This window comes from Periophthalmus magnuspinnatus, chromosome 18 (genome assembly GCF_009829125.3).
Source record: "Periophthalmus magnuspinnatus isolate fPerMag1 chromosome 18, fPerMag1.2.pri, whole genome shotgun sequence".
Classification (NCBI taxonomy): Eukaryota; Metazoa; Chordata; class Actinopteri; order Gobiiformes; family Gobiidae; genus Periophthalmus; species Periophthalmus magnuspinnatus.
Window position 1 is genome coordinate 16,854,314 of NC_047143.1, and position 15,590 is coordinate 16,869,903.

Genomic DNA, 15,590 nt, shown 5'->3' on the forward strand with positions numbered 1-15,590 from the left:
GTTCAGGCGTGACAATGTCATAAATGCTCTCTTTGGAATGAATGGAGTAGTATTACTCAGTCGCTGATTTTGGGGGGAGGGGCGATGTAAGCGGGAACGAAACGCAGGATCTCCGTGGTGGCGTGTACCCCGCGGTCGCAAGGGGTGGCGATGGCCTTTATCACTGCTTGCAGTTTTAATTATTATTATTATTATTATTATTATTATTATTGATGATGATCATCATCATCAATTTCTTTTTAGTGGAACACATTAGTTTTGTCTCCTTTGCAACTAGTTTTTCAGCACAAAATTTTATCGAAATGGATACCAATTAGAACTCCTGGGCCTCACTTCTCTGCATCCCTGCTTTATAAAATAAAATAGCTGCTAGCATGTACTGCCTTAAAAGATTTACATTTTGGTGTTTCTATGTCGGGTTACAATTAATTTTGCGGTTGTGGTCGAATTGTTAATTTAACCTGTTGCTTTGACCAAATTTAGACCTGTGACCTCATTGACGGCATTGCTATATTTTTTGCTGCACAGGTGATTACAATTTGACACAATTTCCTATATATGAAACAGGCCAGAGTTTAAAACAGGAAGTGGTTTAATTTTCTCTTCATCTGAGGCCCGCATGCTTCATTGTGTGCAGCACCCACTCTCGTTGCACTCCTCCCCCACCCCTGTAAATGTGGTGACACACCACAGGACTGCAATAATGCTTTTTGCACAGACATCTCAGCCTTTGAGTTCTTCCTCATTTCAGTGTGGATATGAGCTGGTGTTTTTGGGCATTTTTCCTAGTCTTGTTATGTAAAGTTGATGTATGCGTGACTACCTACATCCATAAGATATTATATCTGTGATTGTGGTTTTGTTTACTTTTAAAAGGTCCGTCCCATCGAGACCCTTCTACTGTAGAGGTCCCATAGACAAACATGCAGACAGTCAAGGGTCCCTGATGCTACTGTATCTCACTTGAAATGTACACAAATGGTTTTATTAAAATAAAGAAAACTACTTAAATAAAAATTTGTGTTTCTGCCTTTTTGTATCAGAATGCAAAGTGTGGTAACGTTTATCTTAGTGAGACAGTGGACCAGGGACAACATTTTTAAACTGGTTACCAAATTATACCAATTGTTATCACACTAAAAAGGCAGCAGTTTTGACATTTTCTAACAAAATAAGTGATCTCCCCCAACAGGGTCACATAAACCTCCCTCATAGCTCTGAGGGCAAACAAATGGGACTCTTCATTACAGCAAAAAATCATCATAGCATTACATGAAACAGTAGTTCATAATTTAAGCCTTTTGGAATAAGAGCTTGTAAGGTAAAAATCCAATAAGCTTCGCCACTTTTTAACGTGCTTTTGTGCTCACTTGTGCGGATTTTGAGTTTTCGTGTGGTTTTTCCCACATAAGCAAGACAGCATGGGCAGCGCAACAGGTACACCACATGGGTGGACGCGCATGTGATGACACTCCTAATGGGGCACTTCTTTCCTGTAGGATGACTGAAATGCGAAGTCTTGGTGGTGTTATGGCACTGAGCGCAACTACCGCATCTATAGTACCATTACCATTAGGAAGAGGGTAATAAGACGCGCGCGCGCGCACACACGCACACACACCCCCACACCCCCACACACACACCCACACACACACACCCCCACACACACCCCTACTTGTTTATGTGAATTAAAAGGACATTTTTTTCAAACCCGTTTTTTGCAACACTAGGAGGACACCCCTTTCCACTTGTGCTACAAAGATGTAGTAAACGTCAAAAAATTCTAGTTGAGCTACACAACTCAAATCTCACTTCAAAATCTGAATACACAGTACAGAACTCATAGTATAATAACCTGACATAGTGATGTATTAAGAGGACAAAAGTTAATTTGGTACTTAGCTCCGCCCATGACTCAAATCGTAATTGACAGGACTAACTTGATTTAGAAGGACCATGGCTAAACAACACAAAAATATGCTATTTAGGTGAATTAAAGGGTTATACATGAATAAATGGAACATAACACACAAATGAATATAGAGTGCCTTTACTAAAGTATTAGGCTACTGAGATACAAAATGGTGTTTGTAAAGATGTATGTTGGTAAAGTGTGACCTTTTAAAGCCAAAATAAGGAATGATTACACATTCATGAACAAGTTGAATTTATTCAATGACATGAACTGAATCTTCTTTGAAACAAAGAGATCCTTGCAGGAGTAAAGTCTTAACACAAACAATTGGGCTGCAACAATTGCCCATAATATTGCATTTCTAACCAGGGCTGACAACAATTATTTTAGTAGCCACTAGTCAGCGTTTATTATTTCGATTGATTGACTAGTCAAACAGTTATTTCCCTTGTGAATTGAGAGCTTTTTAAATGTGTTTTTTTTTTTAGCCAAATAAACGTAAAATCTGTGCAAATTAGCAGTTTGTGTTTTTCTTTAATAATGCAGCTGCCTTTGCTATAAAAAAAAATAAAATTACATGTACTTTAGAGTGTGTAGGGCATTTAACAATAACAGTAAAAAAAAAAGATTAGTCAACTATTTAAAAAATGTGTTGACAAATTTTTCTAATCGATTAGTCGACTAATCCCTTTCTTTTCAGAGTTATACCCTGATTCCTGACAAAGTCTCTGATATTTTGAACAGAGCGATCAGTCAGTGTGGTATGTTCTGCTGTCTTGCACTGTTCGCATTCAATCATAGTGGCCAGTTTTCCTTTTCTGATATGTTCTTCAAAATGTTTCATAATAGCTTCAACCTCCTTGGGAGACCACTGTCGTTTCTGAACCCTTCTTGCATTTTCCAAAGAAACTACAAAACAATGGAATAAAAAATGGAACATTAAGAAAAAATATGAACTATAATTCAACTCTTGTTGCACTCTGATACTCTTAATACTGACGTTTTTCACTGAGACCAGGGACTGTTTTGTGACATTTACTTGATTGTTTCATCACTTTTGCTTTTCTTCTGGGATCTTTGGCCTTTCCATTTGCATTTTTAATTACTGCTGCAAAACAGGCAGAAAATAAAAGAGAAGGATCACAATTTGAAGATTAAACAACAACAACAACAAAACTATTGTCACTGGGACCAAATAATTAAGATGATCATTGATGGGAGAAGCGACAGGTATATCATCATTCATTTTATCTTCAGCTTGACTAACTTAAAGTAATTTCAGAAGAGGCTGCTGAGGTGAAAACCTTTCTATTGTCCATTTACCTTGAGATGTGTCTGTTTGGTTGGCATCGATAACTAAATGAGAAAAGTAAAAGTCATTATGAACACATCACATACGCCATTTGTAAACCTACATGCTATCAAATTTGTTTTAAACTGGAATTCTCCTCCCTGAAACTACTTAAATCGGACTGTGCCATATGTTCATCTCTTAACTCCTTCTGTTTTGATGCTCCACCATCTTACAATAAGTAATGCCCCTGATTTGCTCAAGTGTTTATCTGCAAGTCATTTTAACAAAAACCTAAAAAACATGCCATTAATCACAGATAACAGCCTGAAAGACTCAGTTTGAGGGATTACCTTGTGGCAGTAAGGACATCCCTGGAGGTTCAACATGTGGCCTAGGTCTTTCCTTGTCTGCAGAAAAAAGTTCATGATAGCTCATTAAAAACACAAAAAAGAGGAACATACGTACTACAGAGTCAGTTATGATGCCATATGAAATTTTGAAAAAGTAAACTCAAGTAGGGAGAAAACAAAACAAAAAAGCTACATTTTTTGTGAATGGATTTTTCTGCAACATTTTCTGACTTATTTTCAGTATCCTGAAAATTTTAACATTCTAATTTTTCAAAACAAGCCGGCCTTTAAGTTAGACATGATATGATCATTACAATATTCACATAATTTAACGCAGCACTGTTGTAGTAACTTGTTTAGCGCTGCAAGCCAAATGTACCAAAAGCAAGTTCACCCATTAAAGGATTCACAGCCAGATGTCAAAAACATAAGACTGTATTTGGACTGAAATCTACTGTACAATTCTGTAGAAGAGAACAACAGTCTCTTGCCATTCTCCTGTGAAGGAATAACGAGAGACCCTCATTATTCTTCCACAATAAATTTCTTCACAGTAAAATTACAGTTAGCTTGAAATACATCAAACTGTCACACTGTTAGAAGCCTAACCTTCTGATGATAAAGATGTGCATGGAGGTTTCTCAACAGGTTGCCTAATGATGCTCATCCCTGCAGAATCTGTAAAAAAAAGTTTTCACACTGATCATGTGATTTTACACACATTTCTTACTCAAAAATGACACTGTACTGACCACTGGCAATCTGTGAATCTGTGGGCAGATTTTCTTCCTCGACCTCACCATCACTCTCCTCACTTTGCTCAACATCAGTCAACACTAGGTTATCTGACAAAATAAATTATTACCTCAATTATGGAGATGAAATGCTATAGATTACCTACACACAGTACCATTTTGCTACATCACGTATTTGTTGAAAAGTGTTGTAATCTTTGGAACTTTAAAAGACTATGCCTTCGATTTCAATTTCCTCAAGTGTTTTCCCTTGCAGATTTCCCAAAGACCCTTTCTCCATAGCCAGCAGCAGTTTTGATATTTTGGCCAACTGTGTTGTAGCCTCTGGTAGTCGGTAAAACTCCCTGTGGACCTGAATATCATGGCCAAGGAAGTCTGCCACTTGGTCCAACTCGTTATTTCGGAGATTAAGGACCTGGGATAAAGTTGCGACGTGTTTGCGCAACTGTGTTGACCTGAGGAGTTGAGGGTTCTTTGCCCCACATTCACTTGCATAAAGTCTTAGACAGTCCGGTCCTCTGTACGGAGTAAGACACTGCGGTCCTCCAAAGAGAAATGGGTTATCCTCTGGAACGCCACAGTCTTTTCTTTTATTTATTAGGTGTGTTAGAGCATTAACCATGTCTGGTGATAGCAGAACAGCAACCTTTCGTCCTCTTTTACCCCTTATTTCCACTCGACTAAAGTGGTTACAAAGTTTGAGTTCAAATTTTGTGAGTCCAACAGCCACATCTTCATGTAAGGCAGTGGTGTCCCTCTCAAGAAAGCCTTTTAGTTTCATTTTGGAAACTTCTCCTCCACGACGCCGGTTGAATAGTATGATGTTTGCCATAGTTGCTTTGCACAGTTCACCATATGATTGTGGTGATGACGTTTTATCCAAGTTTTTAAATGCTTCTTCTGCAGTTTTTTCGAGATGTTGCACATCTTCTGTGAAAGACAGTGTGCAAGGCTTGTTAAAGTGTCTCTCATTCAAGGTAGTTAAAGCTGTGTGTGAAACAAATTCAGCCCACTTTGTAGAATACAGGGTTTTGAAAGTCTGAGTGGACTTTACCAGCTCAGAGTCTTCTGCCATTAGAGCTCTGCAGTGTATAATGTCACTTATCTTCTGCAACGAGTGACCCAACTTCAGTGCAAGGCTTGGAGTTTGGTAGCAGTGCTTTTCTTCATCAAACCCAGACACTTTCTTGACAGCTTGAATAACCATTTGAAAATTTGCAGGTCTTACAGCATCCTCAAGAGTATATATTGAGAAGTCCTTCCGAAGCGTCAACAGAAGTCTTCCAATTTCTCTGAGTTTCTGTCGAATGTACTCATATTTGGTGGGCTTTTGTCCATGTTTGTTAAAAAATGATTGAGCCAGCTGAAGAATATAGAAGTCACTGCGCACTGTAGCAGTTATCTCATCATTTTTCATCGCAGTTAACAGCTTCCAAACACCTGGTGACACCTGTTGACACAAGGCTGAGTCAACCATAGTGGCCAAAGACAAGATCTTAGTTCTTCCAATCTCTGAATTGGTTTCAACTGGTTTTGAAGAACATTTTCGAACATGTCGCCACAGATCTCTTCGGAGGTATAGGGCCTGGCAGTACATGCAGTGCACATAGTCTTTAGGATTATATTTTTTCTTAGATGTGCGTCTAGGTTTTAGCAGTCCATCTCCACTTGATAAAACCTCTGTGTTGTGGTTGTAGTTTCCCTTGTTGCGTAGCTTATTAAGCATTTTCATGCGCTCTTTAGACTTTTTTGGAAGAATCAAAATTCGAGCAACATCAGCATTTGTCTTCACATGAGTTTTTAAGTGACGTGCAAACCTTGTCTGTGGTTTTTCACAAATGTAGCAAAATGTTTTATTTCTGAGAGAGGAGGATGTGTTCAAGAACTGCTTGCCCTCACCATCAGTATCATTCCCAGCATTTGCCTGAACTCCTGATAATTGAAGCCGATTTGTGTTGACTGTGTCTTCCAGTAATAATTCTGCAGCTTTAGGACCTGATTCTTTCTCTTCATCCAAGAGATTTTCTTGGTAGTGCCTTGTCTGTTTTGAAGCAGACTTACTTGTGAACACCTCAAAATTTTGTACTTCCAAATGGTTGTGATGATTTTTGAAACGCTCTGATCTGTCTTCACATGAGTTATTTGAATTACTGTGGGAATCAGGCACATATTCCACGTCTGATGATGTCACCTGACTTGAACTATGTTCTTCAGAGGCCTAATAATAAAACAAAAGGATTACTATTTTGTATTTTTAGAAAGTATATTACTGAGAAAATTAAAGCTAATACACTTACCATTGAGAGAGGTTCAGTGATGTCATATGTTTAAGATAACAGTTTTTGTGCCACGACTGGCAGCAAACTAGACAGAGATATTTAAATTATTTAACAAAAATTAAAATTATTTAACAATGTCAGTATATGTACTTCACAACCACTACATTTGATTAAATTGATTATTAATTGACAAACAATTTGTTCACCAAGCTTTAACATTTGGTTAAATCCAGTCTCTCAAAGCATCAATCAGGCACACTTTGAAACCCATACAACATATGCAAAAAAAAAAAAGCATTATAACATGTATTGCAGTATTATTAGAAAAAGCTGCCACAGAATCTAGCATTTAGGCAGAAACAATAAAAAAGGAAGTAAAATGCAGAAGGGACAGATAATTACTCCTTTTTAGTTGCATGTCACCACCAACCAGATAAACTGCAGTCATGTACATACATATATACACATCAGTCTTAAATATGGATGTTGCAAATTCTAAAAATTTGATGTTGCACTGACTACAGAATCTGCACAGTTTCAAGGTGGCTACTTGAAATTAGACTACCAAACTCAATACCAAACCAAATGTTACAAAAGTATAGTCAGATTACAACTATTGGGAGTGTTCCTGTGATTTCATGTTCAAATGATTAGGACCAAACTCACCTATACATCTCTCTCCAACCCATCTCAGAGGTGCAAATGGTCCTCCACAAAAAGCACATTTTTCGAAACTTGACATCTTGCCAGGGACCAGGTCATGTTCACAGTTCTGTTGACCAAAAAGTGCAATTATATGATCACATTATTTTATTCTGACATTTGGAATTCAAAACCCCAATATTTATTATGCTTACAATGTCAAAATGTGTGTATTTGGTATGTATTCTGCTACTATTTGAATGTAAAGTGAAAATTGAAAAGACATTTTCTAAGTTTGTAAAAAAAAAAAAAAAAAAAAATATATATATATATATATATATATATATATATATATATATATATATATATATATATATATATATATATATATATGAATGACTGACATGCCAGGGCACCTGAAAAACTAAATAAAAAATAATTTCCCCCCTTAATTAACCCTTTTTCAGTTGAAATACAATTCTGTAAATATAGAGAATCCAAACTGATATTTATTCCAAACTGTATTATTCTATAAAATCGCTGATACAGAGTTGAGTTTTCAAGCTTCGTAAATTTATCAGAAACAGACAACCTGAAATCTGAAGACAGAGAGCCTGAAATGACTTGGTGCAAAATTGCTACTTTGGTACAAGGTTTAAAAATTCTATAATTTTTTTTTATTTATTATGAACAAACTAAATATTTGAATATTTATTTGTTGCTTTAATTTTGTGCATATCGATAATAGCATTTAGATCTTTTTGTACAGAATGTTTGTACTTGTCCAGTTGAGGAATACCCTGAAGTTTTCATCTGAGTTTCTGTATTCAACATAGTTGAGTCATTGGAGATTAATTTACCTTATCAATGATATCCAGGAATGAACAACACATAGTAACATCAGCAGGCTCCTAGGACATTGATGAATGTGAGTTTATGTTTCAAAAAACAAAACCCACAATCCCCCTAATGCTGTTATCTGTCCCGTTAGCATTATACAGAACTAGTCTATCTACAAACTGCTGAAAATAACCTAGAAATACAAAGCTCACAATCCTCCTAATGTGAGGACCTGTCCATTTGACTGTTAAACATGTTTGTAACTCTACATACTGCTGAATTATATTTGAATGACTTGATCATTTCAAAATCAAGTCCATATAATTCATTTACCTGGTCAATGTTGTCACTGAGTAAACTGCACATGGCCATTTCAGAAAGCTGGTCAAGTATCTCTTTGGGTATCTGGACAAAGACAATCACTGAGTGTGATTTTGGTTTGCTGTACAAAGCTCACAGTCCTTCTAATGTCAGCACCTGTCCAGTTGACTGTTACACAGGACATGTGTTTGTAAGTCTACATACAACTGAATATACTATATCTCAGTACAAAGCTCACAGTCCTTCTAATGTCAGCACCTGTCCAGTTGACTGTTACACAGGACATGTGTTTGTAAGTTTACATACAACTGAATATACTATATCTCAGTACAAAGCTTACAGTCCTTCGAATGTCAGCACCTGTCCAGTTGACTGTTACACAGGACATGTGTGTGTAAGTCTACATACAACTGAATGTATGTCAGTTTTTGACTATAAAATGATAAATGTACTGGAGAATAATTTACCTGATCAGTGTTGTCACTGAGGGAACTGCACATGGCCACTTCAGAAGGCTGGACAAGTATCTCTTGGAGCATCTAATGGACAAAGACAATCACTGAGTGTGATTTTGGTTTACTGTGCAAAGCTCACAGTCCTCCTAATGTCAGCACCTGTCCAGTTGACTGTTACACAGGACATGTGTGTGTACGTCTACATACAACTGAATATACTATATCTCAGTACAAAGCTCACAGTCCTTCGAATGTCAGCACCTGTCCAGTTGACTGTTACACAGGACATGTGTGTGTAAGTCTACATACAACTGAATGTATGTCAGTTTTTGACTATAAAATGATAAATGTACTGGAGAATAATTTACCTGATCAGTGTTGTCACTGAGGGAACTGCACATGGCCACTTCAGAAGGCTGGACAAGTATCTCTTGGAGCATCTAATGGACAAAGACAATCACTGAGTGTGATTTTGGTTTACTGTGCAAAGCTCACAGTCCTCCTAATGTCAGCACCTGTCCAGTTGACTGTTACACAGGACATGTGTGTGTACGTCTACATACAACTGAATATACTATATCTCAGTACAAAGCTCACAGTCCTTCTAATGTCAGCACCTGTCCAGTTGACTGTTACACAGGACATGTGTTTGTAAGTCTACATACAACTGAATATACTATATCTCAGTACAAAGCTTACAGTCCTTCGAATGTCAGCACCTGTCCAGTTGACTGTTACACAGGACATGTGTGTGTAAGTCTACATACAACTGAATGTATGTCAGTTTTTGACTATAAAATGATAAATGTACTGGAGAATAATTTACCTGATCAGTGTTGTCACTGAGGGAACTGCACATGGCCACTTCAGAAGGCTGGACAAGTATCTCTTGGAGCATCTAATGGACAAAGACAATCACTGAGTGTGATTTTGGTTTACTGTGCAAAGCTCACAGTCCTCCTAATGTCAGCACCTGTCCAGTTGACTGTTACACAGGACATGTGTGTGTACGTCTACATACAACTGAATATACTATATCTCAGTACAAAGCTCACAGTCCTTCTAATGTCAGCACCTGTCCAGTTGACTGTTACACAGGACATGTGTTTGTAAGTCTACATACAACTGAATATACTATATCTCAGTACAAAGCTTACAGTCCTTCGAATGTCAGCACCTGTCCAGTTGACTGTTACACAGGACATGTGTGTGTAAGTCTACATACAACTGAATGTATGTCAGTTTTTGACTATAAAATGATAAATGTACTGGAGAATAATTTACCTGATCAGTGTTGTCACTGAGGGAACTGCACATGGCCACTTCAGAAGGCTGGACAAGTATCTCTTGGGGCATCTAATGGACAAAGACAATCACTGAGTGTGATTTTGGTTTACTGTGCAAAGCTCACAGTCCTCCTAATGTCAGCACCTGTCCAGTTGACTGTTACACAGGACATGTGTGTGTACGTCTACATACAACTGAATATACTATATCTCAGTACAAAGCTCACAGTCCTTCTAATGTCAGCACCTGTCCAGTTGACTGTTACACAGGACATGTGTGTGTACGTCTACATACAACTGAATATACTATATCTCAGTACAAAGCTCACAGTCCTTCTAATGTCAGCACTTGTCCAGTTGACTGTTACACAGGACATGTGTGTACGTCTACATACAACTGAATATACTATATCTCAGTACAAAGCTTACAGTCCTTCTAATGTCAGCACCTGTCCAGTTGACTGTTACACAGGACATGTGTGTGTAAGTCTACATACAACTGAATGTATGTCAGTTTTTGACTATAAAATGATAAATGTACTGGAGAATAATTTACCTGGTCAGTGTTGTCACTGAGGGAACTGCACATGGCCACTTCAGAAGGCTGGACAAGTATCTCTTGGGGCATCTAATGGACAAAGACAATCACTGAGTGTGATTTTGGTTTACTGTGCAAAGCTCACAGTCCTCCTAATGTCAGCACCTGTCCAGTTGACTGTTACACAGGACATGTGTTTGTAAGTCTACACACAACTGAATATACTATATCTCAGTACAAAGCTCACAGTCCTTCTAATGTCAGCACTTGTCCAGTTGACTGTTACACAGGACATGTGTGTACGTCTACATACAACTGAATATACTATATCTCAGTACAAAGCTTACAGTCCTTCTAATGTCAGCACCTGTCCAGTTGACTGTTACACAGGACATGTGTGTGTAAGTCTACATACAACTGAATGTATGTCAGTTTTTGACTATAAAATGATAAATGTACTGGAGAATAATTTACCTGGTCAGTGTTGTCACTGAGGGAACTGCACATGGCCACTTCAGAAGGCTGGACAAGTATCTCTTGGGGCATCTAATGGACAAAGACAATCACTGAGTGTGATTTTGGTTTACTGTGCAAAGCTCACAGTCCTCCTAATGTCAGCACCTGTCCAGTTGACTGTTACACAGGACATGTGTTTGTAAGTCTACACACAACTGAATATACTATATCTCAGTACAAAGCTCACAGTCCTTCTAATGTCAGCACCTGTCCAGTTGACTGTTACACAGGACATGTGTGTGTACGTCTACATACAACTGAATATACTATATCTCAGTACAAAGCTCACAGTCCTTCTAATGTCAGCACCTGTCCAGTTGACTGTTACACAGGACATGTGTGTGTACGTCTACATACAACTGAATATACTATATCTCAGTACAAAGCTCACAGTCCTTCTAATGTCAGCACCTGTCCAGTTGACTGTTACACAGGACATGTGTGTACGTCTACATACAACTGAATATACTATATCTCAGTACAAAGCTCACAGTCCTTCTAATGTCAGCACCTGTCCAGTTGACTGTTACACAGGACGTGTGTTAGTAAGTTTACATACAACTGGATATACAAAGCTCACAGTACAAAGCTCACAGTCCTTCTAATGTCAGCACCTGTCCAGTTGACTGTTACACAGGACATGTGTTTGTAAGTCTACATACAACTGAATGTATGTCAGTTTTTTACTATAAAATGATAAATGTACTGGAGAATAATTTACCTGGTCAGTGCTGTCACTGAGGGAACTGCACATTGCCACTTTAGAAGGCTGGTCAGGTATCTCTTTGGAAATCTAGCAGGGAAAGGACAATCATAATTGTGAGTTGATAATTAAGTGTTTCTTCATTTAAAAAAAAACTATCATGGAGATCAATTTACCTGTTCAGTGTTGTCCTCAACAGAATTGTGCATGCCCACAGCAGACTGGCTAGCCATCTCTTTGGAAATCTAAAAGGAAAGGACAATTACTTAATATGAATCAATCTTTAATTAATTTTCTACTACTTCCTCCCATTTGAGGTAGCAGGTGACTGGAGCCTTTCCCAGTGACTTAGAGAGGGCTAACACATAGAGACAGACAATCACTAATAGTATTATATAGGACCTGTGTGTCTCAACACGACTGAATACAACTTATTCGAGTTTGTATTTCAGAATATAAAAGTCAACAGAGGTCATTTGCCTGTCTAGTTTTGTCCCTGATGAAATGGCAAGTGGCTGTATCAGCAGGCTGGCTTTGTTCCTGCTCAGAAATCTAGTAGGGAGAACCAAATATTAATATATATATATATATATATATATATATATATATATATATATATATATATATATATATATATATATATATATATATATATTACATTACTTAAAGGGAGGTTGTATTTGCAGATGTTGTAAGTCAACAATATAATCACATAGACAAGCAATTAAAGGCAACTTGTCTCCATGTAAACATAAAACAAATGTGTTCACTTGTTTCCAATGATCATAATTACAAAGCAAGCATTCCTATTATACCACAAATAAAAGATTCTATCTAGTAAAATTTGATCATGACTGCTGTAATCTCCCTCCATGAACTGTTGTCAGGCCTCATTCATATACAGCTTGAACAGGAATGGTGCAGGAACGGCTGCTCGCTGTGTGTGAACTTCACACCAAACAGTCTGAGGGTTTGGTGTGGGAAATGTTGTTTTCTGACTCAATATAAAATGTAACTGCTGAGTGATGTAGGATAATTCTTTGTGGGTTTGCAAAACAAAACTTTAGTTCAAATTGGTCAGTAGGTAGGTACTCCTGTTAAGAAAGATGAGAACATTTTCTGTGGCTGTCCTGTGTCCATGTGTGCAGGCTCCACACATACTCCAATTGTTGGTGTTAAAGAACTAATCTATTTGCAGAACCACACTGAACAAATCCGCACAGTGCTCACACCTGAAGTGCTAAGTTACAGATTGGTATAGAATGCTACTCCGTCAACTGATCTGTGTAAATACAAGCATGGACAAATACCTTGCTTCTCCATGGCCAATCAGAATCACCGTAGTTATACATGATTTCTTCTCCTGGACTAATGTCCTTGAGTGCAAACAAACACAAATGGGGCCTTCCGTCCACTCGTATTATTTTCATTTTGCTATTTGGATTCAGATGGTCATCATTAACGAGTCTCCCTAGAGAACCATCTTCTCTGGAAGCATCGACACTGAAATACAAAAAAATAACAATAACAATCATTTTGTGTAAAGGCAGAGAATTGGGCACATGTAGTTTTAGCATGATTGAAGAATCTGCATCTACAGTTTAAAATATTCGTCAAACAATAAAAAGCTCAACACTATTTTATAACTACATTCCACAATTACAACTACTTTTAATAACAGTGAAGTTGGAGAGTTAGTATTTACAGGAATAGAAACAAATTTAGAGAAGACACCTTAAATTAGATACATACCAAAACTGATTTCCATTAAAATGGAAATCAAACATGAAAACCTTGAGTGCTTTATGATACACTTTCAACCTGCATTCTTGTTCCTTTTTTGTTATGACTTGAAATCTCCTTTTTGAAAGTCCCGGCAGCTGAACACACCTCGACCTAAAGACACACAGGATGAGTTAGCAGTTAAGCCAATACGTTTGAACAATAATTTTACAAAGTAGAGCTGTGTCAAACAGATATTTAGCAGAGCTATCAAGTTATTTGTATGAATTAATCAAGGGACTATTTTTGTGTATTTTTTGTAGAAATCTAGACAAATAAACACCTCAATCATTTCCACATCATCATTGATCCTTTTGTTTGTAATAACACAGTGGGGTTTTAAGTTTTGCTACAAAAGAAACTTTGATAAAAAAAAGAAAAAAAGAAAGTAAAATGGCAACTTACCTTTAAAAGAATTTATGTATTTTATGTCAAAGTCATTCTTGTCTTTTCCCAAGGATGAAAAATAGGTAGCTTCTTGTATAGGGTTCCTTTTAGGTCTCCGTGACCTTGTTGATGCCATCTCCTGCAAAGTTAATCACTTAGCACATGATGACTATATGATGTGACGCATCAAAAATGATTTAATGGTTTAGAATGAGGGCAATGAATGAGAAATTGAGAATTGAGATAACAAAGGTGGAAATTGTATTGTATACATCAGTAATAGGGCTGTAACTATTAGTCAACTAATCGTGGCTAATTTATTATAAAAATTAGTTGACAATTTTTTTTAAAAGTCAACTAGTCCTTTATTTGATAATTGTAATTGTTAATTGCACTATAAAATACATGTAAAACCTATTTATAGCAAATGTAGCTGCATTATTAAATACGAAAACGTCAAAACACATGCACACATTGTACAACTATAAGCTTTTGTCACCATATTTCAATAATACTAATACTAATACTAATACTAGCGCTAACATCATTGACAAACTGGAACACTGTGGAGGCTCATAAGCAGCTATAAACATTACTAATTGCAGACATTGTGCTAATTTTACTGAGTTTTCACTGAGTCTCAAGAATCAAGTCCAAACTTTTCAATGGACAGCAGAGCATTGGAGAAATGAGCTAAACTGTTTACTTGCTAAGTAGCCACGTGCTTCTCTGGCTTTTTGTCTATTTTACACCTTCAAACCTAAATAATATTTGCATGTTTTTCCTTGTTGCTAAAGGGACAAAATAAATGTAATATAGTTGTATATAAGTGCCTTACCTGGTTCACCACACCTACCGGAAACCGACCAGACGTAGCACTCAATTAGCCCTGCAAATCTATGCTACACACACTATTTACAGAAACCTGAATTACAAGGACATTGTACGAATACACAGGACCTTCCGGCAGACAGCCAATCAGAAGCTTAGAATCATACACATGTGTGAATATTCATGAGTTCCTGCTATACCACTTGCTGGCTATAGGGGGCGCTGTGGTGATACACAGATTATACACAAAAACAGGTCTATGTGTATTAGCAGGTCATCTCTTTTTTTTGTATATTTGGGGTCTATGGACCAATAGAAACACTTCTACGCTTTTAGAATTTTTTCCAAATTAGCAGGACACCGACCCTGTCCTGCTAATTCCAAATGTCCTTCTAGTGTGGTGAGTATCCTGACCAAATGTCCTTCTAATACACATAGACTAATGTCAGCCAAAGAGGAGACTGGGCCTACAACATATCATTTGATGTTACAGCAAATAATAATGCATTACACACATAGGAGGCTTTACACTTAAAGAAGGCAGAGCCTACAACATATCAGAGGATCTTACACACAGAGGAGGCTGGTCTATAGCATATCACATGATGTTACACACAAAGGAGGCAGGGCCTACAGCATATCAGGTGATGTTACATGTAGAGGAGGTGGGGCCAGCAGCACAGCAGGTAAAGTTAC

The 15,590-nt window shown here is 37.4% G+C and overlaps 1 protein-coding gene across 1 annotated transcript; it reads right to left on the reverse strand.

The window, feature by feature from the left end:
* Nucleotides 1-2,588: 2,588 nt before the first annotated feature.
* On the reverse strand, nt 2,589-10,207 carry LOC129457076 (uncharacterized). Its single transcript, XM_055228890.1, has 12 exons — nt 10,136-10,207; nt 9,678-9,749; nt 9,220-9,291; nt 8,864-8,935; nt 8,409-8,480; nt 4,534-6,058; nt 4,312-4,404; nt 4,169-4,237; nt 3,560-3,616; nt 3,239-3,271; nt 2,955-3,023; nt 2,589-2,824 (listed from the first exon to the last, which is right to left on the reverse strand). The coding sequence occupies exons 1-12, from the start codon at nt 10,205-10,207 to the stop codon at nt 2,589-2,591; spliced, it is 2,442 nt and encodes an 813-aa protein (XP_055084865.1).
* Between the last annotated feature and the right edge of the window lie 5,383 nt (nt 10,208-15,590).